At 34.4% G+C, this 25415-nt stretch overlaps 1 protein-coding gene across 1 annotated transcript; it reads right to left on the bottom strand.

The window, feature by feature from the left end:
- Positions 1 to 1909: 1909 nt before the first annotated feature.
- On the bottom strand, positions 1910 to 13618 carry SPL1 (squamosa promoter binding protein-like 1). The gene is made up of 10 exons (XM_006840249.4): positions 12436 to 13618; positions 9399 to 9580; positions 6568 to 7268; positions 6207 to 6281; positions 5978 to 6085; positions 5762 to 5879; positions 5446 to 5575; positions 5036 to 5201; positions 3929 to 4549; positions 1910 to 2575 (listed from the first exon to the last, which is right to left on the bottom strand). The coding sequence occupies exons 1-10, from the start codon at positions 12984 to 12986 to the stop codon at positions 2087 to 2089; spliced, it is 3141 nt and encodes a 1046-aa protein (XP_006840312.1). The 5' UTR covers positions 12987 to 13618; the 3' UTR covers positions 1910 to 2086.
- Between the last annotated feature and the right edge of the window lie 11797 nt (positions 13619 to 25415).

The raw sequence follows: 25415 nt of genomic DNA, 5'->3' as shown, positions 1-25415 counted from the left end.
AGAGTAAAAACAAGGGGGTCAATCGTGAAGAGAGAGAGAGCCAGTAAAGAGAAAACGTGAGAGTAGAAATTGGTTCATGGGGGGTATTGTCTTAGATTTCTTCTTTTTTTTTAAGTGGGGGGAGGGGGGTATTTGTTAGGAAACATGGTTTTTAAAAAACAGTATTGAGGAAAGTTTAGGTGGGGTAAGTTGAATGAATAGTTGATTTCGAGGGGATTTATGTAATTTTTTCTAAATTTTATATAGTGAATCTCTGATATTATTTTGATGAATTTCCCTACTCTCTCTCTTTCTATCGTATCTAGTTAGAATTTTGAAGTATTAAAATGCAAAAGCCACATTTCACTCTTACACCTCTGTCTCTCTCTCGCCCCTCTCTTAAGCCAGTTGGAAGTGCTTAACATAAGACCAATTATCTTTGTATAGGAAGATCACAATCGTTTTTTTCTCTGTTAGATCTGAAATCCAAAGGGTGAAGAGTACTCTATTACCTAGACTTAAAAGTTCAAACAAATTTTCTAGAATCTTGCGATATACCCTAATCAATTCATATTAACATTTGATGGCTAGGATTATTTACATTATCCTCATGATAGGTGGTCTTATAACATACAATCCCGTTTGTAAATAGTTATTGTTTTGAAGTATTTTACAAGCTTGTGATGAATATACTACGTTTCATATACAGGCATCTCCCTCTCTCTCTCATTTCCTAAAGAGAGAGAGGGAGAGGCTCATAACCCCAACCTCTTTTTCCTTTCGAAGGAGAGAAAGATCGGAGCAGATTGAACTATTGGTCACAGGTTTGTATCTTTACATTAACCATTAATAATGTTTTGAAAACCAAATATCGGGTTTTATACCGATCCGAATCACCATAAGATGAACCGGTGGGAAGTCAAGTCAAAAATAATAAAAATAAAATAAAATTAGGAAATTCAGTGGGAGGTGGATTTCCTATGGCCCAACCACTGATCCGATGATCGATAATTTCCTGAATCGGTTGACCGATAGTTTCCCGATCTAGGTCGCGAAGATTTAAAACGGTGATGGTTTGCTAAACCTTCATCACCTTCTGCTAAATTTTTTAATAGAGGGCTCAATCTTGTAAGTAGAGAGTATCGTTCACTTACTTGCGCGAGGGAGTTGCCATTGATAAGTAATTAACCTCAAGAAAATACCTTGATTTTTTTTCATTTTAGATGAACTTGTAAAAAAAAATTAAATGATATGTACTAAACGTTTGTCTTGCTTACAAATATTCACAGCATTCTACCAAGACTCAACAAAAAAAAGTCCATCCGTGTTGCTTTTTCCTGGATTTTTCTAACTAAACCAGCAACCAACCATCACATTGAGGCTATTTACCTCTAATACAAAGAGGTCCCAATTAAGTACAATGTTAAACCTGATAGTTTGGATGTGTCACAAAATTCAAAAAAACTTCTTTCAAACTTGAGCTTGGTCAATAGAATAAATACAGCCACCCAATATCACATCCAATGGTCAAGATTAATAGTGACCACCTTGTATCAAAGATAAATTATCTCATTATATATTTTCTTCTATTAATTTAAAGGTAATCAGCTTGACTTCAACCAATGAGCAAGACCGTTCTGCAAATTACATTCCATCGACCAAATCTATCAATTTTTAAATTACATTCCATCGACCAAATCTATCAATTTTTAAATTGTGCAAATCGTAAGAGCTTGTTTCTTTTGGTCCACCATGTACGTGTATGTGTGTGAGAGAGAGAGAGAGGAGGGGGGAGTTGATCCCCCAGCCTTTCAGCAGAGCACTAAAAATTGCAATCAGCGGAAAAGCCCAAGAAATCACCCCTCCATTACATAAGCAGACATTTTTTCCATATCTCCCAATCCAAATATCGGAGGAAATGCACAAGAAATCACAAATGAAATCTGCCCATAAAGAGCAGCACAGAATACAATGCCTATTATTTAATGGAACAAGATCAATATACAGAGTATGACTATCGACTAATACAACAACCATAACACATCAGTTTTACGTCCCTTCAAACTCTAATCTAATTCACACAGGCCAAAACACAAACCCCCCAATCTCAAATAGGGCCATACCCCAACAATTCCCATCTAAAGGGAAACACGAAGATAACCTCAGGTGGTCCTTTGAGAAGTAACCCTACACAAACACAAACAGCTGCAATGGCCACCATTGAAAGCATAGCAGGCCTATAAAGCAGCGATCTCTTTGCATTTTTGTAAGCCAATTGTTTGTCACAGAGCTTGCAGTAATGTAAATGCCCAGCTGTAGTGCCTTTGTCAATGTTGAAAGAGGTTAACTTATCTGAGTTTTGGCATGACTTTGTATCTAATTTAATACGTATGTAATCTATTTGTTTGGTTTGGGCTCTATTTGGGGTTGATAAGAGGCCAGACATGTCAAGGACCACATGCCCAACTGCTTGTTTCTGAGATATTACCTTTCGTTGTACCTGATCAATGTAGCCGGTGTAGCCTCTGAGTCGAGCGTAGTCTTCGGGGGAGAAACCTGTTTTATCTTTGGCATTCTTCCATGCCTGAATTCCGACCTGAATCAGGACTATGCACATTAGGAAAACTCCAATCCAATGTCTAGAGAACTTTAAATATTTTGTTATTTTCAAGTGGTTAGAGTAAAAGATCAATAGATTACATGGACCTCCATACAAGTCTATAGAAATACATACACAAATATACACAATACATAGTTATATACATATATACACATGTAGTAAAGATTTTGCCTTTATTTTGCAGAAACTTACAAGTTGCACAGATGCCAATTTGAAGAGTGATGAAAGTTACATTTCAACCACTATTGGGAAATCAAACCAAAAACCCACAATAGCCATACCACAAGGGCCAAGTAGTTGACTTCACGCATTTCAGTTGACTATAGATAATAGCATTTCACAACATGGACAAATGACAGGTTTGCAATTGTACTGTTTTCAGAGATAATGAATTTCAAAGACCATGAGGAGATCTCATCGAAGGTTCAGATGAGCACCAACACATAAATAAACACATGAAAGATTGCTTACATGCAGCCTCACTGAATATTCCTCAAATATCCCAAAGCTTTACTCCTGACCAAAGTTTCACAAAGGTGACTAACCCAACTAGTGTACAGGCCAACAAAGCCCTAATATAGATAAATAAAAGAAATTATTAAAAATAAAATAAAAATAATAAAAACAACTGAAAAAAAAATTCCAACTAAGATGGAAAAAAAATAAAACATGGATTTAGAAAAAATTGATCTATGACTAGGGCTGAGAATTTACCTAGCCGGATCCGAAACCCGAATTTCGGATCCGAGTATGGATCCAAGATTTGGATCCGAACGGTCAAATCCACATCCAAATTTTACATCCAAATAGTACCGCGGTACAAGTGGATCCGACCCAGTTTTTAAAATAGCATATATTATTTTATTCATATATACATATATGTAATACATTTTTAATTAATATATAACATATAATTTTTAAAAAAATTATTTAATTTATATATAATATATATAATTTTAAAAAAAATTAGAATACCTAATCCTCATCATACATTTATGGAAGATGAACAGTGGGGATTGGATCCTCGCTACTCTCTCTCTCTCTCTAAGCTCACGAATTAGGGTTTCTCCGTAAAACCATGGATTCGAAGTTGCAGTGGAAATAGCAGCCCAAGGGGTGTTAGAGCAGAGGGTGGACCAGCTGGAGGCTAGCTTTTTGATGGCTCTTGACTACATGTCCCCAGAAGCATGATAATTGAGTCATTTTCAGAGTATTTTAGGCATTATGTTGAAATTTTCATTGGACAAGTAAAAGGCACTTCAACAATGGTCACTTCCCTAAACAAAACAAAATTCGCCATTGCGAATGCACAACTGAGGAGTAGCTTACCTGCCCGGGATCATCAGTTAAAGCATCTAAGACGCCCTCTGCACCTTCCATACTAGCTGCTATATGAAGAGGTGTCACACCAGCCAGCCCAATCATATCAGGTCTAAAAAGAAAAGGTTTCCCTTCCAATTCCCTACGCATGGCTACTGTTTCTTCCGAAATTTTTGTAGGGACATATCTCAAGAGGAAATCCACCATGGACCTACAGTTTCTTCTTACTGCTCTATGGAGTGGACCCACTTCACATAACATTAACTCAACAGAAGAGCGTTCCCCCAACTCGAACTTTCCCTCAAAAACAACGTCCAAAAGCTTTTTTACCACAGCACACCAGTCACGCTCCATGGAGAATTCCAAAAGCCACTTGAAACGTGCAAGAGGGAAATCATAGATATCTGAACCATTGGATAAAGACATCAACTGATTTCTTCGAAGAAGCCATCCCATCTCATTTAGAAATTCCATGACTTGATTCTTAGTTTGGACTTGGTTAGCTCTCATTTTTGGGTCATCAAATTCGGATAACTCAATTGTGCTCTCCAGTGTACGAATTTCAGAACATACATCTTGCTCTGCAACTACGAAGGGAAAGAAGCCACTGTGCAGGTCATGGTCTTCAACCTGAGTAACCCACAAATGAAGTTTATGTTTCACAGTTTGTGAGGATGGAATGGCGTAAAAGAAACTAGTACATAACACGTACATCTATATGATTTAAAAAACCAAGAAATATAAATTACTTATAAATGTTACATGCACAGCATGATGATCAAATTCTATATTGGAAAAAAAAAACAGAGAGAAAAGGAGCCATGACAAAAAAATAAAAAATAAAGCAAGAAATACAATTAAAAAAAAATTAAAAAGAGAGAGAGAGAGAGAGAGGAAGGAAATAGGGAATTGTCAAGCATGCACAATATGATTCATGCACTGTTCTTGGATTTTTTCTTTCACCAAACTAGGATGCAAAGTCTTCTCTACACTAGATTCATGTGTACTAGCTAGATCCATTTAAACTTTGAAGTGATTGGCTCAATATATTAGATGGAAATTTACACCAGGAATTCATACCTCTAGTGCATCTCATATTAGAAAGCACAGTAATACCTCAATGAAACCTCCCCCAATAATATCAGGGAAAGAACAAGTGATGCTGAGGGATTGGATGGTGTTCTCTTCCTCATCGGACTCACTGCTCTCCTCACAGAAATTCTCTTCTGCTGTGGAGTCACTACTCGAATTTAGATAATTCCCTTCATAGGCACAAAGCAACCTGATATTGAACAAAAATACTTCAATTAGATTATCTGATACAGCCAACTCAACTTTTGGGAAAACAGACCAAAAATCAGATCTGAAAGAGAAGGGTCTAACCAAATATTAGCTGAGAAGGAGAGAGAGAGAGAAAGAGAGAGAGAGAGAGAGAGAGAGAGAGAGAGGGCGGGGAGAGAGAGAGAGAGGAAGAGAGAGGGGGGGGGGGAGAAAGAGAGAGGGGGAGAGAGAGAGAATACATATACCTGGTCTTTGAGTGTGAAAGATTAAAGCCTTTCAAGGTGAAGTTCGCCTCAGCAGAAACAGCGACAGCAAATGGGGTGACACTTAAAATGTTAGATTTTGAGTGATAAGGTAGCTCTAGCATGACTCGACCTATACATCAAACTTGTAGCAATTAGTGGTAGTGACCACCAGGATAACTCCATCCCAAATGATCTAATGAACACCAAGATAATGTGGGCACAATCAAGTGAAAAAAGAAACAGCACCAAAATAGCATGTGCACAAGTGATCAATGTGTGCAAGATAGCATGTTCAAATAAACGAGTTTAAACCAACCATTATATATAAATGCTATCCGATGCTGCACTGTGGCATATATCCATCCTGTTCTCCAGAAATTATCATTCGAGAGTTCCAAAAGCCTCCCTAAGCTAGAGCTGAGATTGCTGCTTAGCTGTACATGACAAGAGTGAAATGAGTAATTTATTTGATAGTTTGGAACAAACGAAGTGAGATACTTCATCTAAAACGAATAAAAATTTAAGTATATACCTCCTCCCACATGGACTCAACCAAATGTAAGTAAATTGTTAGAACAATACAACCAGGCCTAATGTAGCTCTCAATGTCTGTGGGGCTGTGAGACAGCCAGTCAAGGATCTGCATATATAAAGATCATTCAAATTAGGAATCAAGTGGAAAACATATAAGCTTCAGAATTCAAGAATCACATTTAGATTCCTCGATATTCATTAAGAGATACAGTGTGATTTAATGATACCTGCCCCCGCAGTACAAGAGGAAGATCACTAGGGTCCTTATCAAAGAGTTTGAAAACAATCCTATCTGTACGGCTCTGCATTAATAGAAAGGATAATTTTTTATGCATGTTTTATTCATAACCACAAAACTTTAGCACAAAGACCAGAGAAATAACTTAAGGGCGAAAATATATGAAAAAAATGTAAGATGATTGGTTCGAAATGGAAATCAGTTTTTCTAAGCCAGAAGAAAATCTTGGCAGAATACAGAGCAACAAACACTTTAAATGGAAGCAACAGTTTGTGATGATCAAAAGTGTGAACAACAATAAAACACAGAAATAGTATGAAATATTTTAAGAAAGAGCACGAAGTGTTTACTTGAACATCTCCACTTGAACTAGATGGTGACCGGTCAGATGCTGAATCTGAGGCACCACTCGTCTGAGTTGGACTTATTTGGTGAGGATCATGTACCAAACATGAAGGCCAATCTGGGGAATTGGTCTCGACCATCGTATCCACAACACAATCCTGAGATTCATTGTAGATGCTGTTCAAATCAAAATTATTTGGCTTTACACACTGCTTCTCCAAAGAGGATTCCTGCACAATTATAGGTAACATCGAAGATCCAGCTTGTGCTTCTCTAAGAATTCCCTCCTTTACTGTCCATAGATTCTTACAACTTTCAAAAGGTACAGCTCGAAAAGCCTCACTTGCACAACTTTGTGTCACAGTGACTTTTTGAGGCATCCCTGGTGCAGCTACAGTGACAGCTTGATCATTAGCCCTCACCATAGAATCTTGATAATTAAGGCCCTTGGATGCTAAATCTGTTGGCTGAGAAGGTTTTGAGGACTCTTGACCAGTAGCACAAGAAATGGCATTTGGAAACATAACAGGCTCCTTCTCTGATGATGTTCCACTAGAGGTCCCAACAACATTCTGTAGAGTTTGAGATGTTTGAAGTAGTCCAGCTAGTTGCATCCCATCAAGTGCACCAGCACCAGCAGAACCAGCAATATTCCTCAAAAGTTGCGATAAAAGATCCTGGCCTTTTGTTCGCTCTGAGCTATTTGCTGCAATTATGTAGAAACCCAATCAACTTGCTGGAAGAAGACACACAGCACCCCCACACACACACACAGATACATACGATGGGAGAACTATTAGAATTTCAGTAAGATAGATTAAACAGGTCATAATGACTTCCTTAGAAGTTTACAACAGCTACATTTTTCTGTCTTTTTGGGGATCATATTCCAATGGGAGCTACGTTAACATCGTCAAATCAATGTGAACATTTCCCAATTTCACATCTTACAATGCCAAGGAGAAGAAACACATAAAAATTATGTTGGGAGATTGGGCCTATGGTTCAATCACTCAGCACAATCAACACTTGTCGAAATGTAAGCCAAATGGTGATGGTGTAAACCAAGAGATGAAAATGAACAAATTTGTATGCACTCACAAAAGCCAACACAAGCAAGGAATGATTGGGTGTGCATCATAAAAAGCAGGGTTGCAAACATCTTGAAGTCTACATGGTAATCTTTCTAATATAGAGCATCAAAAGCGTTCCTGATTTTCTACACTGCAATTTGATAAATTAACTAGCATTCTTCCAATGCATATGGCCCTTAATAAAGCGGAATGGCTTAATAGTATTCGTGTAGCCGACCCCAAATAGTTGAAATAAGGCTCAGATGATGATGATTCTGATGCATAGTTGATTTTCAATAACCTTCAAATAATGCAAGAATCAAAGATGGTCAAACTCCTTTCCTTCTTGAAGTTAAAGGCAACAAGAATCCTAAAGCGAGTTCAATCATTATTTTTTAACCTTCTTAATCAAGCAGTTCTTGAAGTTAAAGGCAACAAGAGTCCTAAAACGCGTTCAATCATTATTTTTTAACCTTCTTAATCAAGCAGTTCAATCAAATTTTTTGACCACCATATAAAAGCAGCATGTCTGTGGATGATAACCTTTCAACCAATACTAAATTAATAATCCACCCACCCTAAAAAAAAAACACCCAAAAATTTTGAAAAAAAACAACACCGCAAGCAAAAAACAAAATGCTCACAAAAACTTACAAACATGCTCAGGGTTATTATCAAATAAGTAGAAAATGGTAAATTACATTTTATATATATATATATATATATATATATATATATATATATATAATAGGAAAAAGCTAACAATAACTGGGCAACTATAATGAACAGTAATATAGGTGGAATCTCAGCTGTCAGATCTTCATCATATGGTTCAAAATGCATATCACCATATGAATTTTAATGTTTTCTTTCTATAAATCTGATTACGATGAAATTTTGGGTGTATATACCTAACACTATTGCACACCACATAAAAATATAAAAAAAATATTTTCAATAATTTAAAAGGACCAAATTACCCCCATCATTTTTCAGGGGTATTTCGGTCATTTTATATTTTGAGAAATATTTTTTAATTGTGTGCCCTATTGTTTAGTACACACATCTAAAATTTCATTATGATCCGATTCTAAAAAAAATATTAAAATTCATATGGTGATATGCATTCTGAACCACATGATGAAGATCTGATGGCTTCCATTCCACCTATATTACTATTCATCATAGCTACCCAGCTATTGTAAGGTTTACTTAGCTGAGAGAGAGAGAGAGAGAGAGAGAGAGAAATGACAATATGAGACCCTCGCACACCCATGTGAGTAGGACCCCAAAGGATCACCATTTTAAATTTTGACACAGATCTCTAGAAAAGTTATGACATTGCTGCGAGAGTTTTCTAGAGATCTGTGTCAATTTAATGGTGATCCTTTGGGGTCCTACTCACATGGGTGTGGGAAGGCCTCATAGTATCATTACTCATATATATATATATATATATATATATATATATATATACACTAAGAAAAGTGTCGCGACATTCTGTAATGCTTCAAAAAGAAGTGCCAAATATAAGGCAAGGCATCTCACACACCACAAAAAAACATATATAAAGCATGCTATCAATACACAAAATAGATCATGATAAAAAAAATTACTGAGAAAATAATTATTTTTTTTTAAGAAAAATAGATCATGATAAATTAATTGTTGACACGTAGAAATGGCATTCGTGAAAACAATCAGTGACATTGATATGCTAAGAACAGATTATAAAATGGACGTGGAAATCCTACGAAACTTACAGTGCATATAAGAAAGAATCTTTAGCAGACTAATCAAGAGAAGGCCACTAGCTCGTTCATCATTCAAATTATCCCCACCAGCAACCACATCAGGATGTGTTTTCCTCCTTCGCCTGTTATGGCCTGCCAAACGTCTCCGACAACTTCTCTTCCCTTCATCAAATTCTTGAAGCACATGAAACCTAAAAGGAGTGGAATTATAGTTAACAAGATTCAGATATAAGCACACAGTCAATAAATTCCACCAGATCAAAATTCATGTCCTTTGCACTCTCACATAGGTACATGAGGACTCTTACCCCGTGCATGTGTACAGCATGCACTCGCGCTTCATGTTGATTTTACTTAGCAAAATAAATAAATAAAATTATACAGCCAAAGAAACAATGAATTCCAATTATGCAATAAACCAACGTATCTTGAAATCTACCAGTAGAGTTCCAGTCTTAACAAAAATGTGTAAATACAGAGAACATGTCTTAGGTCTTAGTGCTTGTTGTCCTTTACAATCATTTTACAGTCAAAACAAAGTTTGAAATGCATCTAATTGCTATAAAATTGGATCTCTCTAGCTCAATTTTATTTTTTTTAATAATCTCCAATGCCATTTGCAGAAAATGGTTTCATTTTATAGGCTTGTTTATAGATCAGAAAGAAATGCAATGCACAAAAAAAAAAATACGACAGACATACCCATTTGTTGCATCATGCCATCTCACAAAAGGAAAAAATTTCTCCCTTATAAAACTCAAAGAAAGATCTAGATAAATTGTCCTCAAATGAATGTTCCACAATGGGTGCCTGAGGATGATTTGGAGCATTTTTTGAGCTCTAGTATTGGATTTTTTTAAACTAATCATGGGTAATTATTGGTGCTTCGGAAACTTCAGATAAAAGAATCCCAATGGAGGGTTATATGCTTACATATTTAAAATCACTTGCAAAATCATTTACTGATTGAGTCTTTCTAAAGAAGAAATAGACAAAATATAATGACACATGGGATAAATGAAAGAATATTTGTAGAACCTTGAAAACGAAAAGGGCATGTATTTTGACCTTATCCAGCTTATCCATGGGTCCACATGTACGTGTAGAAAAAGAGAGAAGAAACGAGAAGAGAGGTTCGCACTTTGTAGAGTTAGATGATACCATTCTAATAAAAGTGGGTAGAGCGAGAACTTTTATTAGTATGGTATCTTGGTAAATCCACCTTATATATGGATCTGCAAGTTTTTCTATTCACCTCATACATGGGTCTACAAACTCCTCGCAATTGCCATCACGAGTAGCTTACCTTTGCAGTGCACAATAAATATTCGCACAGCAAAAAACATTGTAGAAGAAATAAAACAAATGTGTAGGTTTGCAATTTTTCATTCAACAAAATGTGATGTGGGATGTATGTGGGGAGGCAAACCCCTATAAAAAGGATAAATGGAAACATGAAATTGATGGTTGCCCATTTAATAAGATGGAGGTAGGCCCACTCCTCTTTAAAGAGGGGGGCCCACTATGTAATAAAAAATAAAATTTACAAAAATAAAAGTAAAAAGTATTAAAATTTTGTTTAAAGGAGGTGGGGCTCCTTCTATATAATAAAATATAAAGTACAAAACAAGAATAAAAAAAATTGGGGAACTTGGGAATCTGGGCCAGTTATTTACTTGAACCAGCCAGAACCTATCGTGTCATGGGGGGAACCGGCCAGCTCCCAATATTTTATGGGAAGTGGTTTGCCCTGATTCATGATCCGGATAGGGTAATTTTGATCCGGATCAGCATTTTTTAAAAACATTGATTTGACACAAGGGTGAGCATCCATATTCCCTATTTTTATCATGGGAGGAAAATACATTGAACCCAACCTTATATAACATGAGACACATCACCAGTCCAAAGTGAATCAAGCTTAGCCCAAAATAAGTTCCCCTTCTCTCACATGAATGGCCCATAAACAGTTCATAAATACAAACAAAATCAATCCAAACTAGACTGCAACCGCACCAAAATAGAGTAGTAAATGATCAATAGCTCAACAACTCTTGCTGTAACACTTCCATCCCATATAGCTATGATTAACTGTGAATAAAGTGGACCATTACATCAACACTCATGACCTACACTCTGCCAAAATTTAGTTGATATATAATTCTCCTTTTAAGGCATACTTGATGCACCGATATCCTTCTCCAAATTGCTACTTGATTTAAACACGTCAATCTATTCTCACTGACTACGGCACAGGTATCATCTTATAATCATCCAATAATATTGAAGTATTTGGTGTTGAAGCTGCTTGGTTAGTTCAGTCATTTCTTTACCAAAAGAAAATAGGTTATAAATCTTGTATTTCCAAACCTTAAGAATGCCAACATGCAAAAACTTCTCATGAGCTTAATGTTAAGTTCTCTGTAAATGACGGGGTGCTTTTGGATAACCCAAAAAAAGTGCACAAGACGGTTTAACAGCAAAAATCTTCTAAATTCATATAGACTCATAGATTTTCCACTTTATTCATGTAGTTAAAACAGTTTATGCAGATTACATTTTTTCATTTCTATTGCACTAAATTTACAAACTGATACCAAGCTTACCAAACTGATACACATTGATAGTAATCTTGAACACTAATTGCTTTCCTTTTTGCCTTTGGTTGGTATGACAACATGAAACAATTACAAGTAGTTCATTGCTTGAGAAATTGAAAATTATAGCAGTCAATATATCTCAACGTCGTTCTCTCATCTATAAAACTCTCCCTATTCATAAAACTGCTTCTCAGTTATTTGTTGTCCTGTTGATAAGTAGCTGTGTCAATATATCCACATGCACAAATCATACTAATTTCTAACAACCCAATGAAAACTTGAGCTCAATACCAAAATATCAAGCTATGTCTCTCTATCTCTACAGGGGAATTTCAAGTTCTATTATCAAAGCTGGCAGTCCATGATGGAATAACTCATTAAGCTAAACAAATCAAATGCCCAACTTATTAGAAAGTAAGAGGCCCGAGAAAGGAAGAACAACTGACCTGCTACACTGTTGACAAAATCTTTGCATAACTTGACCAACTGGCGCATTTGTTGCCTTGGCATGCATTTCGCAAACTTTGTGGCGCCTATGATAATCCTTCGCATTGTTCAGATCAGCCTGGCAATCATCCACTTGACAAGTAGATCGATTCCCATTTCCTCCCTGAACTTTACACTTCTTCCCACCTTTCCCTTCACAATTCGAGGCCTCCATGTCCAATATTGGATAAGCATGTTCTCCAAGCTTCAAAGTAAGAGATCCCTCTTCATTATTCGACTCCGCTTCAACTCTCCTGCGTTTTCCAGCCTCTTCAGCGCCTGAATTCCCAGCTCCATTGTTTGATCCAGGAAGAAAAAACTGCTTAATCTGGCAATCTTGAGCAGTGGAGCTCAAAGGGGTAGCAATGAATAAGTTCGCATCCCATTTCCAATCGTTGGGATCCCAATCTCTGCTTTGTTCAACCACCACAGGACCTTTCCCTTTTAGCATGAATTCAGGCACACCAGAACTATAAAATTGTTGAGTCCGACCCTTAATTCTCGCCTCCATTAGAACCACTGGAGAACCCAGAAAACCCCCTTTCCGATCAAAAGCTGAGCATCATTACCTAACTTCGAACTTCATCGAACCAGAACCAGACAAAAAAAAAAGCCCTAATTCTCAACAACTACATCCCGGAAACCCGAAATCTCTGCAATCAAAACGAATAGACCCCGCAATCTGACTTCAAACTTCATGAAACCCTAACCAGAAAAGCCCCAAAATCCTAATTCTCACCAGTCCGCTTCACTAGTCCGCTGCACTGCACCCCCAGAAGTCCAGAAACAAAACACCAACACAACCCTGGATCCAAACTAGAGCTACCCACATAACCGAAAACCCTCAAAAAAACAGAAAAAAGGTGAAGAAAAGCAGAAACCCTAAAAACCAGAAAAAGCTTTTCACAATCTTTAAAACCAGAAGTGGAAAAGGACAAAAAACCGCTCAAAAGATAAAAGAATTTGAATAAATACCGGTTTCTTGGGAACTATTGTCAGCTAGAGTGTGCCCACGACCATCGCCGGGAAATTATCATTGTGTTGCCGGAAGACGCCGAAATTCACCGTAAAGAGCAAAAAAGGGCACCCGGCAAATAAAATATTCAGCAAAGCTGAAATTACGGTGATTTGTAAGCAAGAAGCGAATAAGTGCAATGGCCAAGGTCACTTTTATGCGAAGCCGGCACTCTTTTGATATTTCTATTTCTATTTCTATTTCTATTTCTACCTGTGTTGTTGCTATATGCACCCGACATCTTTTTAGTTCCACCAGTAAAGGGGTGGGCCTTTGGAGAATTGGGCGGGCCAACCCATGGGCCTCTGGCAAGAGCTGAGTCCGGAACCGATTTCGACCACTACTGAGTCTCAGAGTCAAGCTCATCATACGAGGCCCGATCACTATGATGGTCAGGAAGTCTCTCTCTATACATGCAAATCGTATGTAGAAGTTATACATGTACACTAGCCCGACTTGTACAAGCCCATTTTAAAGTCACATGGTCTCTCTCCCTCTCCCCTCCCTACACACCCAGAGCATGCATATATGCATCCTCCGCATGTAATGTGTCTACAATTTGGACATATGCATGTTAGAGTTGAGATTGATGCCTTAGCGCTATGGCTTGGGTCTATCTCAAGCCCTCCACACGATGATTCAGAAAGATCATTAACCTTTTTTTTTTATATATACAACGGAAATATTTGACATTGTACTTGTATTGTTTAATTCAATTTTAAAATGCTACATAATGCATCTCTCATGAATTAGTGGAGTATCAACTCAGTCCCTCACCAAGGAATCAGGCTGATTTCAAGAGACACAGCATTTTGTCTTTGAGCTGTTTTTTTTTTTTTTTTTTTTTTTGGGTGAGTACATTGAACCTGTCAAGGCAATCTAAATTAGATTCCCACTAATTTTATTTTATTACTTTGGTATTTTTAGTGTAAAAATTTTTATTACTTTGGTATTTTAAATATAAAAAATTCGAATATTTTTTAATCAGCAAATTGGCTATTTCACTCTTCCAAAATCCAAGTTTTAAACTCCAGTTCCACTTTCACATTTTAGATTTAAAGTGAGGTTTGGATAAAGTATATCTGACCCAGCTCATTGTCAGCCTTAACTTAACCAAAAAATATATCAAAATGTGAAAAGGTCACGTTTCTATAAGGCCTAGGCTTCATAAAAACAAACTAAAGCCCCACCTCAAATCCTCACAAAGCACTATTCCTATCAAACCATTTTCCAATATAAAATGGGTGGCAATATTGGCCGAGCCCTGTTGTAGGGGTAAATGACAATTAATGTATGGCACGTGCCAAACATCGCACGGTTCTTGGATGGTGGGCCCATCTTGCCTTTTGTCTTCTTGCTCATGTTCGTCTTGCTTTGTTTTTTTATTTTTTCTTTTGACCAAGGAAATTAATTAAAAATCTACCCAAGTACAGATGAGTTAACATTTTGGTAAATTCATGGACGGACCTAAATTAATTTCTAGAATTAAATCATGGGCTTTGCTACTAGACATATAAGGGTGAGGTTCAATTTTTTAGAATTTTTCTATTTCTATTATCTCCTAAATTTAAAATTTTGATTTTGAACCACCCAACTCACAGAGAAAAATTTTAAAAATAATAATAAAATAAATGTGTTTGTCAACTGCCTAAACACTTAGTTTTATGTATTTATGTTGCTTGGAAGGTTCACACTAACGTTTTTTTTTTTTTTTTTTTTTTTTTGTATATTGAGAAGTTGAAAAGTTAGATTTTCAAACTATCAAGATACTTCGTGTTTTAATGTTTTGGGTGGTTAATTGGAGCCCGCTGTAAAATTTTCCAAAATATTGAAATAAAATGGTAATGAAAAAAATTTTAAAAATAAGTTTAGACATCACCGCTTACTGTAAAATGTTCCAAAACCAACTTCAAAATATATATTTGCTTATACGCATCTCTTACATTTTATTCGTATTTTTTGAATACTATTAGCTCCAAACTACGTAATGCGAGGATTCAAGGGGTCCAAAACTAATAATTCCAGGTTAATTACAAAAGATATTAGCATTTATGCCCTAATTATTTTTAGTATTTAAAAACTCGGATTAGCATGGTGCCAATCAATTGTGAGGTTGATCCAAATCGACGATTCTCCCAACTATATGAAAAATATTAAAATATTTTTATATTTTAAATTTAATTAAAATATAAAATAAAAGATATATCAGGTGGGAGCCAGGCAATCTGGTTAATCCGGATCACCAGGTTCTCTGATAAAAGCAGTCCAATCCTTTCAAATTGATTCTATTCCCAATTTGAATAGAAGCAAATTGGTCCCCCACCGATTCCGTACCGGATTAGTATTTAATTTACATTTTTTAAATTGATTTTTTCTTCAAACCACCCTTTTTCTTTTTGACAATATTCGTAAATTTTTTAAAGCACCCTTTTTCTTTGTACTATGGGAGACAGGAGTGCTCCACGTAATTCAAAGTTGAATTTCTAATCACACTTTCAAACCTGGTGCATTGCACATAAGAGAGAAACAAGAGATGAAAATAAACAGAACAGAGTGAAGGGAGTATAACCTAAAAAAAAGAAGGAATCCAGATATCGAACTAAAATATGGTAAAAAAAGTAAAATATAAAAAGGAAAAAAAAAAAATGACTTAATTAAGATGTTGAAATTGAATATATATGTATAAAAATAAATAAAAAAATGATGTGCGGAAATCAGGGTCGCAAGCAAGACGGAACTCGAAGATCGAGCCTACTCAAAGCTGCATCTCGACCCGGACATTGGACCTAACAAGTCGGGTCCTGAATCCTGATCCAGGTCCAGCCTTGACCATACTAGTCGTGATCTAACTTTGATATTTTCTTGTAGGGTATCGCCGAGTCAACCATACCCATTAGGAAGAGAAATGGAGGATAAATGGAAGGAAAATGGTTCGATAGTATTGCAGCCCTATCAAAATATGTAAAGTCTCGTCTCATAATTCATCAAAAATTATAATTCAAGCATTGGAAACATTTACATTGATCATCTCGGCTTGAACATTATGGTTGTGAAAAAAAATCAGATTTCGAGCTTTAAAAATAGTTCATAACATATTGTCTAGACATTCCATTTTGCCCTAAAAATAAGCGCTACATCCGCGAGTTGTACACCATTTTCTGAGTTTCAAATTTTATTGTTGGTGTTAGAAATTGATTTTTAAAGCTATCATGAAGATATCCATTGTCGAAAATGCTTTCTGGACAAGGATTTGAGGTGAGGCTTTAATTTGTTTTCATAAAACCTATGCTTTATAAAAAAACTTCATCATAAATGGAAAGGATACATGTAAGGATGGAAATTTTACTTAGAAAATTGAGAGAGTTTATTTGTAATTTTCTAAGAGACAATGATTGAGTTTAGGAGAAAAAGCAGGAAAATATATCTTGTCAAATTTAAGAGACTTTTCTAGAGAATATTGGCACGATTTATGCGTGAAGAAAATACACACCTTAAACTATATATCCAAAAGGTCTTCATAAAGTACAGTACCCTAAATTCTCTTTTCTTTGAGGATCATTTTCTAGTTAAATGCCACGTGTCCACTATTTCGTTTTCGCTTAATAATGTAGCTCAAAGAATAGATATTTTATTGCACCTCTTTTAGGCTAAGCTGGTAACTTTTGGCACCAAAAAAAAAAAAACTACAACAAACACATGTAAAACGATTAATCTAACAATCCATGAAATCCAAGTGTTTAGATCTAAGTACAATGTTCATATTCGGTGCAATTTATATCAAGCGGCAATACTATTTGTAGGAGTAAGGTTCCAGCGTTTTACAATGTCCATATTTTTCTGGTATATTTCTTAAAAAAATGCTAAAGTTTAGCATATTTTTTAAGACAAAGTTAAATCTATATTATCGATATCTAATGCTGCAAACTTACTTCCACAAATGAGATTGTCACCTTGTATAAATTTTTTCTATTATGTTATATGCGGGCAATACATGCCTTCATGAATATCTGTGTGGGTTGTGCATGCATGACTTTGTGCTAGTTTGGACTAGGCCATAATAATAATAATATTGCTGCAATTTTAGAATATAAAAGCATCTTCTTTCTTTTCCCTCTCGTTTTTCTTGTTGGGAAATCTTTCTATGTTTCCCTTACAATATAGAAGTTATCCCTTATCCAACCGTCTATTTTTTGAATGGAGGGTTAAGATTGTCCCAATCACAATGTCACGTTTCTATACTATTTTGTTTTTTAATTTTTTTCTATAAACTATTTTGACACCAAATTTTGGACGTCCATTCTTCTATTAAACTCGTACTAACAAAAAATATAAATATATATATATATATATATTCTAAATAAAATAAAATGACCAAAATACCTCTAAAATTTTTAAGGGGTATTATAGTCATTATTTTTTATCAAAAAATTATTGTTAATATTTTTTATAGGTGCACCCCAATGAGAAGATGGCATGTACCAAATTTTATATTCAGAAAAATTGTATTAAAAAACTAAAAATAAAATACTTTGAGACTTCAGATCTCAGATCAAATGGTGAGTGACTCTCTTGATAAAAAATGGACAGCTGGATAGTAGGGGGAGGATAGAACTTCTATGTTATAAGGGGAACATTAAAAGCTTTCGCTTTCTTATTTAGGTTTCAAATGGATGGGTAAGGGATCCCACACATGTATGCTATAAAAGATAAATTTATCAAAATACTCATAAGAGATACATTATTTAACATTTTACACATTTGTCATTATTCCAATCCATCATCATATATAATTTGATGGGTAATTTAAAATTAAATCAATCTATATGGGTAAAAGATTAAATAGCTCATCTTTAATAGATATTTTAATCATTTTCCTTTTAAAAATAAAGATTTCAGGTTTAGTTGTCCATACTCCATACAAGCAGGCCGTTTAAATATGGTCACAAATTACATATATTGGCATGCACCTAGGCATCTAAGTATGTATACAGCTACGTAAGGTAACATTTTTTGTTAATCAGTCTTTAACTACTCGGTCCGAGTCTCTAGTACTCAGCCTCTCCAAGGGGCCGAGTGCTCGGGCTTACCAAGGGCTCGAGTTTACCCGAATTGGGTGTCCCACACAGCGATTTTAAAAAATCTCATAAAAAATCTCAAAAAATAAATAATTTATTTATGATATATATTTTTATTTTTTATGTTTTCTATCATTTTGACAAAGATTGGAAGTGTTTTGAATATAAATACTTATTTTTATATTTTTTTCATCTTTTTTGGATTACTTCAAAAATACTATTACATTTCCTTTTGTTTGTTTTTTGTATTTTTTATATTTTTGTTAACCTTTCTTTTATTGTTACAATACTCGACCCTGATAAATCAAATTTCAAGGTACAACAATTTCATATACCAATTGGCCAATACAATCAATAACAAAAAAAATTCCATACAATAAAACATCTACAAAATGGTTAACATAACCGCCATCTTCACACGAACACCATCTCCCAAATTCTTCCCTATATACAATAACTATTACACAATCTTATTGGATTTTAATAGCCATTTTAGATGCGGAAACAAAAATTCCAAAAGTTAATATCGTGTACTTATCCAACTGGAAACAATATAATACAATAAATAAGTTAATACCGTATACTTATTCAGCTATAAATAAAATAGGCGAGAGTATGAGACATAATACAAACAATCCCAAGAGGGCAACATCCACATACATGGCAAACTGAAATCCAATAATACCAATTAACTCTGGGTGTGGTTTCCATAAGGTTGCAACCTTAAACAATCCAATTAAGGCGCACCTTAAAATTTTATCATAACATATAATTTTGATGTAAACTACTATTAGGATTATCTCAGAATCTATTTTTATATCTAATTATAAAATTTTAAATTCCAAAAATGGTTAAAATCAAGCAGATCTATAAACATATGAAAATTTTGAAAATGGACGGTCTAGATAATATGTTGTAAGAGGCACTATTTATGAGCCTAAAAAACTTTTTATTTTTCATATTCATACATCTCGATGTCGAAATGATCAATTATAAAGTTTTTCAACATTAAAACAACTTTTTCCAATGATTTTTTAGGTGCATCTGTAGTTATACATTTTAAGGTTGCAACCTTATATAAACTTTTCATTAACTTTATATCAAAGATTATGTAGCAATGAAAGTTGCACCATGCATGAGGCACATCGTTTCTCTTCATTAGAAGCTCAATTCCATGGGAACCATCGTTTCTCCAGCCAAGATCTATCCAGAATCTCAATGGACCTGCTCTTTCTCTACAAGAAACTAGCCTTTCATTCTGCATGGCGCACATCGTTTCTCTCCATAGGAAGATTTCTTCTTTCTGAAGGAGACCTGGCTTCTCTGAGGCCCCTGCCTCTCCCTCTAGAGGAAGCCACATTTTCGGTATGGTGACCAAACAGGGCACGCATATTCTTCCCTCTTTTATTATATATATATATATATATATATATATATACAGCGTTTTAAAAAACGCCGAGTCGAACCGGACTCGCCCGGTTCGACTCGGAAATAGTGAAAAAGGAACCGGATCGCCCGAAAATCGGAAATCGTCCGGTTCTAGAGAGAACCGGACGATTCTGTACAGTGAATCGCCGATTCACTGTACGGAATCGGCGAGTCCGAACAGTGAATCGGCGATTCCTTACGGAATTTTTTTTTTTTTTTTTTTTTTTTTTTTTTTTTTTTTTTTTTTGGTAATCCATGATAGATTTTTTTTGTAATCCATGATCGAATTTTTTGGTTTTTTGTAACCCATAATAGAATTTTTTGTAATCCATGATCGAAATGTTTGTTTTCTTTTCTTGTAATCCATGATCGATTTTTTTTTTTTTTTTTTTTTTTTTTGTAACCCATGATAGAATTTTTTGTAATCCATGATCGAATGTTTTGTAATATATGATCGAAATGTTTGTTTTTTTTTTGTAATCCATGATTGAAATGTTTGTTTGTTTTTTTTTAATCCATGATTGAATTTTTTGTTTTTTGCTTTTTTTGTAACCCATGATAGAGTTTTTTGTAATCCATGATTGAATTTTTTGTAATCCATGATCGAACTATTTTTTTCTTTTTTTGTAATCCACGATTGAATTTTTTGTTTTTTTTGTTTGTTTTTTTTTGTAATCCATGATCGAATTTTATGTAATCCATGATTGAATTTTTTGAAAATTTGTGATTTTTTTTGTTTAATCCATGATCGAATTTTTTTTTGTAATCCATGATAGAATTTTTTGAAAATTTGTGATTTTTTTTTTATTCCATGATAGATTTTTTTGAAAATTTTTTTTTTTTTTTTTTTAATCCATATTATTCAAAGAGAAAACGAGAGAGATGATGATTCTGAGGCCACCCTATCCCAGCCATATTATTCACATATCGAGTCCCAACAGCAACAGTGTAGGGATGAGCACGAAATACTGTAAATTAAATGCTGAATGGCGGTTCATGCAGGGAAAGAACATATCAATATTCGCATATTCATTCAAAAACATGAAAATTCTTAATGGAGTACCCTCATTTTTTATTGAATTCCTAAAAACCAATATTTATAATGAATTTTAATAATTTTTTCGGATTTTTTTGAAGCTTTATTCTGACCGATTCATCCGATTCCGATCCGGATCGCCGATTCGCCGATCCGGATCGCCGATTCTCCGATCCGGATCGGTTTTTGAAAAGCCCGATCCGGGTCACCGATCCGGTTTTTAAACCATTGTATATATATATATTATTAAACTTCCGACAGATGTTATATATAAAACTTCCCATAGATGTTACATATATTCCAAAAATCAAGAGATATATCTAAGAGTTCTAATATTTTTCGATTTCAATTTTCTTTACAAAATTTATCAATATTAATCCCAAACACACATAATACATGATTTTCTTATGTAGGTGATTTTTTATACCACCGTATCCAACAAAACCAATTTTGCACATAAATCTATCAACTCCCTCAATAAACCACTAAAATACTTCTCTCCTTTTTAATCCATTTTATCACAGTTATAGAATCACCCCTCCCGCTCTCTTAATTTAATTTTGAAAGAACAAGTGCCAAACTATATGTGAATAATCTCTCTTAATTTAATTTAGAAAGAACTTAAGTGCCGAACTATTTGTGAAGAATTGGAATAATAGAAGTTGGACAAGTTGCTTTCCTCCCATAGGATGGACCACCTTCCTTTACTTGAAAAATAATTGTCAACAGTGAGATGACAAAAGTGAATCATGGTGGTGCATCCTATGAGATGAAAGCAACCTCCTCCAACTTCTATTATTCCAATTCTTCCCAAGTAGTTCTCCGCTTGTTCCTTGTTCTTTCAAATTTAAACTGTGGATTCTCTTATATGGTAACTAAACCTACAGTATAAGTGTCGCTGGTTTATTTCTATTCTTGTCATTTGTGTTTGTCTAGAATCCACAATCTGACTCGAGATTCACCCGAGTCAAATTGGATTGGCAAAATGGATTTTGGGCTCCAAACTAGCGCGACTCCCCCTATTTGTCATATTTTTAAAAACATTTCTTATGGTAAATTCCTTAATCCTACTTGGGCTCGTTCAAGCCTGTCAGCCTAACTAAGGGAGCTCAGGCTCGAGCCCTAGTGAGTTGAAGCCCCAGTCCGACTTTTTAAACGTTGATTGTCTTAATTTGGTATGATAGCTTAAGAACCAATATTTGGGAAAGAAATCAGTGCTTTAAATCTATGTATTACCATGATAACGGTAGTTGGCACTTTGAGAACAATGTAAAAAAGGTAATAATCATGGTGGTTTCCAATTCTCCGGGTAGGGTTATTTTCAATATTTTTATTATTGAATTAACTTTATATTTTTATAGATACACGATGCCCAGAACTATAGACAACTCAAATTTCAGCTTAATCCAATATATAAAACATAAATTAAAATAAGCTATGTACTCTCAAAATGTGGAACTTAGTTGGAAAAAAATGAAATGTACAGAATTATTGTCATTTTTTTTTTAAAAAAAAGAAGAAGTAAAATGCCACATTTTAAGAAAGGTGCAGTTTGTATAGAGCCGAGACTCTAAACACAATAACATTAGCGCCCACCTTCAAATAGTGTCGAGAAATGCCTTAAAGTATATTTTTTGTCTTTAGCTATAAAATTTAAAGCTTCAAAAATAGTGTAGATCGAGTAGATCTATAAAAACTTGAAAATTGACGGTTCAAAAATACGTTTCAAAATGTACTATTTCCAAAACTTGAAATCAATTTTTTTTCTCATGCCCATGCATCTTGATGTCGAGATGATTAGTGTCACACCCCAAGAATTTACAATACTGTTATTCCTGAGATGTGACAGACAAAACATATATACATCTATTGATAGGACAAATTTACAGTGGCGAGGTCTTACAAAGTAACAAAAGAAAGTTAGCACAACAACAATATCTTCCAAGGTTGATATTGACTAGCACTCAAAATGAATCCGCAGTTATCCTGAAAAAATATTTACCATAGTTTGATGAGTTTGGCTACTCAGTAAGTGATCATCATAATCCTAAAAATAATCATGATTGAAAGATATCAATATTTTCCATAATGAGATCTATTAACAAAAATGCATCAACAGTTTCACTTTCAATAAATGCATAATTAAGTATAATCCTAGTAATTGAAATGCTTATAACACTTTTAACGGCAGTGCATAATTCAAATGATTTCACAAAATACCCTACTAGCGTCCCAAGTAGGTCACCTATATACCCCATCGGCGTCCTGATGGGTCCACTTAATCCCTATCGACGTCCCAGATAGGTCCACTTAATCTCTGCAGGTCTACTTATACCTCATCGGCGTACCTGACGAGTCCACTTAATCCCTACCGGCGTCCCAGATAGGTCCACTTATACCTCACCGGCGAACCGGATGAGTCCACTTGCATACTTAAATTATTTCTAAATCTCTTTAAACATTCGAAAGCAGCAATATCATGTACTCAACATATCACTGAAATCATTAATATGAATTTCACTTAAACCATTAATAACAGTCACTCTCTATAACATTTCAAAAATAACCAATCAAATATTTTGGGCTCAAATTTAGAAAGGTAGCAGTTTGTAAAGGCATTCTAGCATAATTGCCAATTTAATATGTATAGAAAAAAACTCTTATAGAAATTCAAGAATACGGAATTATCACAATTTATGGGATATCAATCCACAAATAAACATTTCACAACAATATTATAGTCAATTGTAAAAATGTCAATTTTTAAATAATAAGGCAGTCATTTGCACATGAATTTTACAATGTCTAAATATTTAAAACAGTAGAAAGAAATATCACAATTTTACTAAAAGCAGAAATATCACATTTATTTCTAACAATAGACAAGAAAAATAAATAAATTTATTTTTCTAATTTACAGCATTCAAAATTTCTAACATAGATAAAATATCGCAATTTTTATTAAAAAGATTATTTTTCAAGATAATGAGGTCACGTGCGCATAAAATTTATCGCGCCTAAAATTCATGATAATAAGCATAAATAATTATTTTATTTGATTTTTAAAAAGAATGGATTATTTTTCGAGACAATGAGGTCATTTACACACAAAACTTATAAAATAAAGATCCTAGACGGAAATATCACTATTTATTAAAAACAAACTATTTTTCAGGAGGACGATGTCACTTACACACAAAACTTATAAAATAAAGATCCTGGACAGAAATATCACTATTTATTAAAAACGGACTATTTTTCAGGAAGACGATGTCACTTACACACAAAACTTATAAAATAAAGATCCTGGACGGAAATATCACTATTTATTAAAACCAGACTATTTTTCAGAAAGACGATGTCACTTACACACAAAACTTATAAAATAAAGATCCTGAACGGAAATATCACTATTTATTAAAAACAGACTATTTTTCAGGAAGACGATGTCACTTACACACAAAACTTATAAAATAAAGATCCTGGACGGAAATATCACTATTTATTAAAAACAAACTATTTTTCAGGAAGACGATATCACTTACCCACAAATATTTGAGAGGGAGCTTCCGATAAAAATTCGGTTCGAGAGAGGAGTTCACTGTGTTTCGACCAAAGAGAGAGAGATCTCAAAATTTTCTAAGGTGGGAGTGCTCACCTCCCCTATTTAAATTCTTATAACGTATTGTTATATTATTTTATTAGGCTCTACCTCATACCTGAGGTGTCGCGTTAAGAGTCTGTTTTTAACATATGAAAACCACGTCCACTAAAGGACGTGGCAAGCAGCAAGCAAAAGTTTAAACAAGTAAAAACTTTTAAAAATAGTGATGGTCCCCAAGGACTATCATACTCAAACAGACCATCACCTATTTAAAAGTATCTTTTTTCTTTTTTTTCTTTTTTTTTTGAAATTTTAGGATTGTTACAATTAGTTTGAAGATATATAAATTTTTGAGGTGGGCTCTAATTTGATTGTTTAGAGTCGCAGCTCTATATAAATATGTCCTTTTTAGGAACTATTATTAATGATTTAAAGTAAGGGAAAATTTTATGTAGAGCCGAGGCTCTAAACAATCAAATTGGAGTCTACCTCAAAAACTTCACTAAAAGAGGTTGTTTGGATGCTCAAATATTGTCAAATTGATCATCTTGACATCAAGATGCATGGACATGAGAAAAAGGTAGATTTCGAGTTTTGAAAATAATGTATTTTCTAACATGTTTTCGGACCATCAGTTTTCAAGTTTCTATATATATGTCCATCTACACTATTTTTGAAGCTTTAAACTTTATAAATAAAGATTAAAATACACTTTAAAGCTATCACAAAGATTTTCAATATTGAAACTATATTTTTTTATACTATTTAAAGGGAGGCTCTAA

The sequence above is a fragment of the Amborella trichopoda genome, chromosome 2 (assembly GCF_054954075.1).
Source record: "Amborella trichopoda isolate Santa Cruz 75 chromosome 2, AtrichopodaSantaCruz75HAP2 v2.0, whole genome shotgun sequence".
In the NCBI taxonomy this organism is placed as follows: Eukaryota; Viridiplantae; Streptophyta; class Magnoliopsida; order Amborellales; family Amborellaceae; genus Amborella; species Amborella trichopoda.
This window is presented reverse-complemented; position numbering and strand designations above follow the sequence as displayed.

Coding starts and splice junctions, on each gene's coding strand:
- SPL1 (XM_006840249.4), bottom strand. CDS start 12,986: ATGGAGGCGAGAATTAAGGGTCGGACTCAACAATTTTATAGTTCTGGT. Junction 6,086..6,206: donor CTCTTGTACTGCGGGGGCAG/GTATCATTAAAT, acceptor TTATATATGCAG/ATCCTTGACTGGCTGTCTCA. Junction 5,880..5,977: donor TTGAGTCCATGTGGGAGGAG/GTATATACTTAA, acceptor TGTCATGTACAG/CTAAGCAGCAATCTCAGCTC.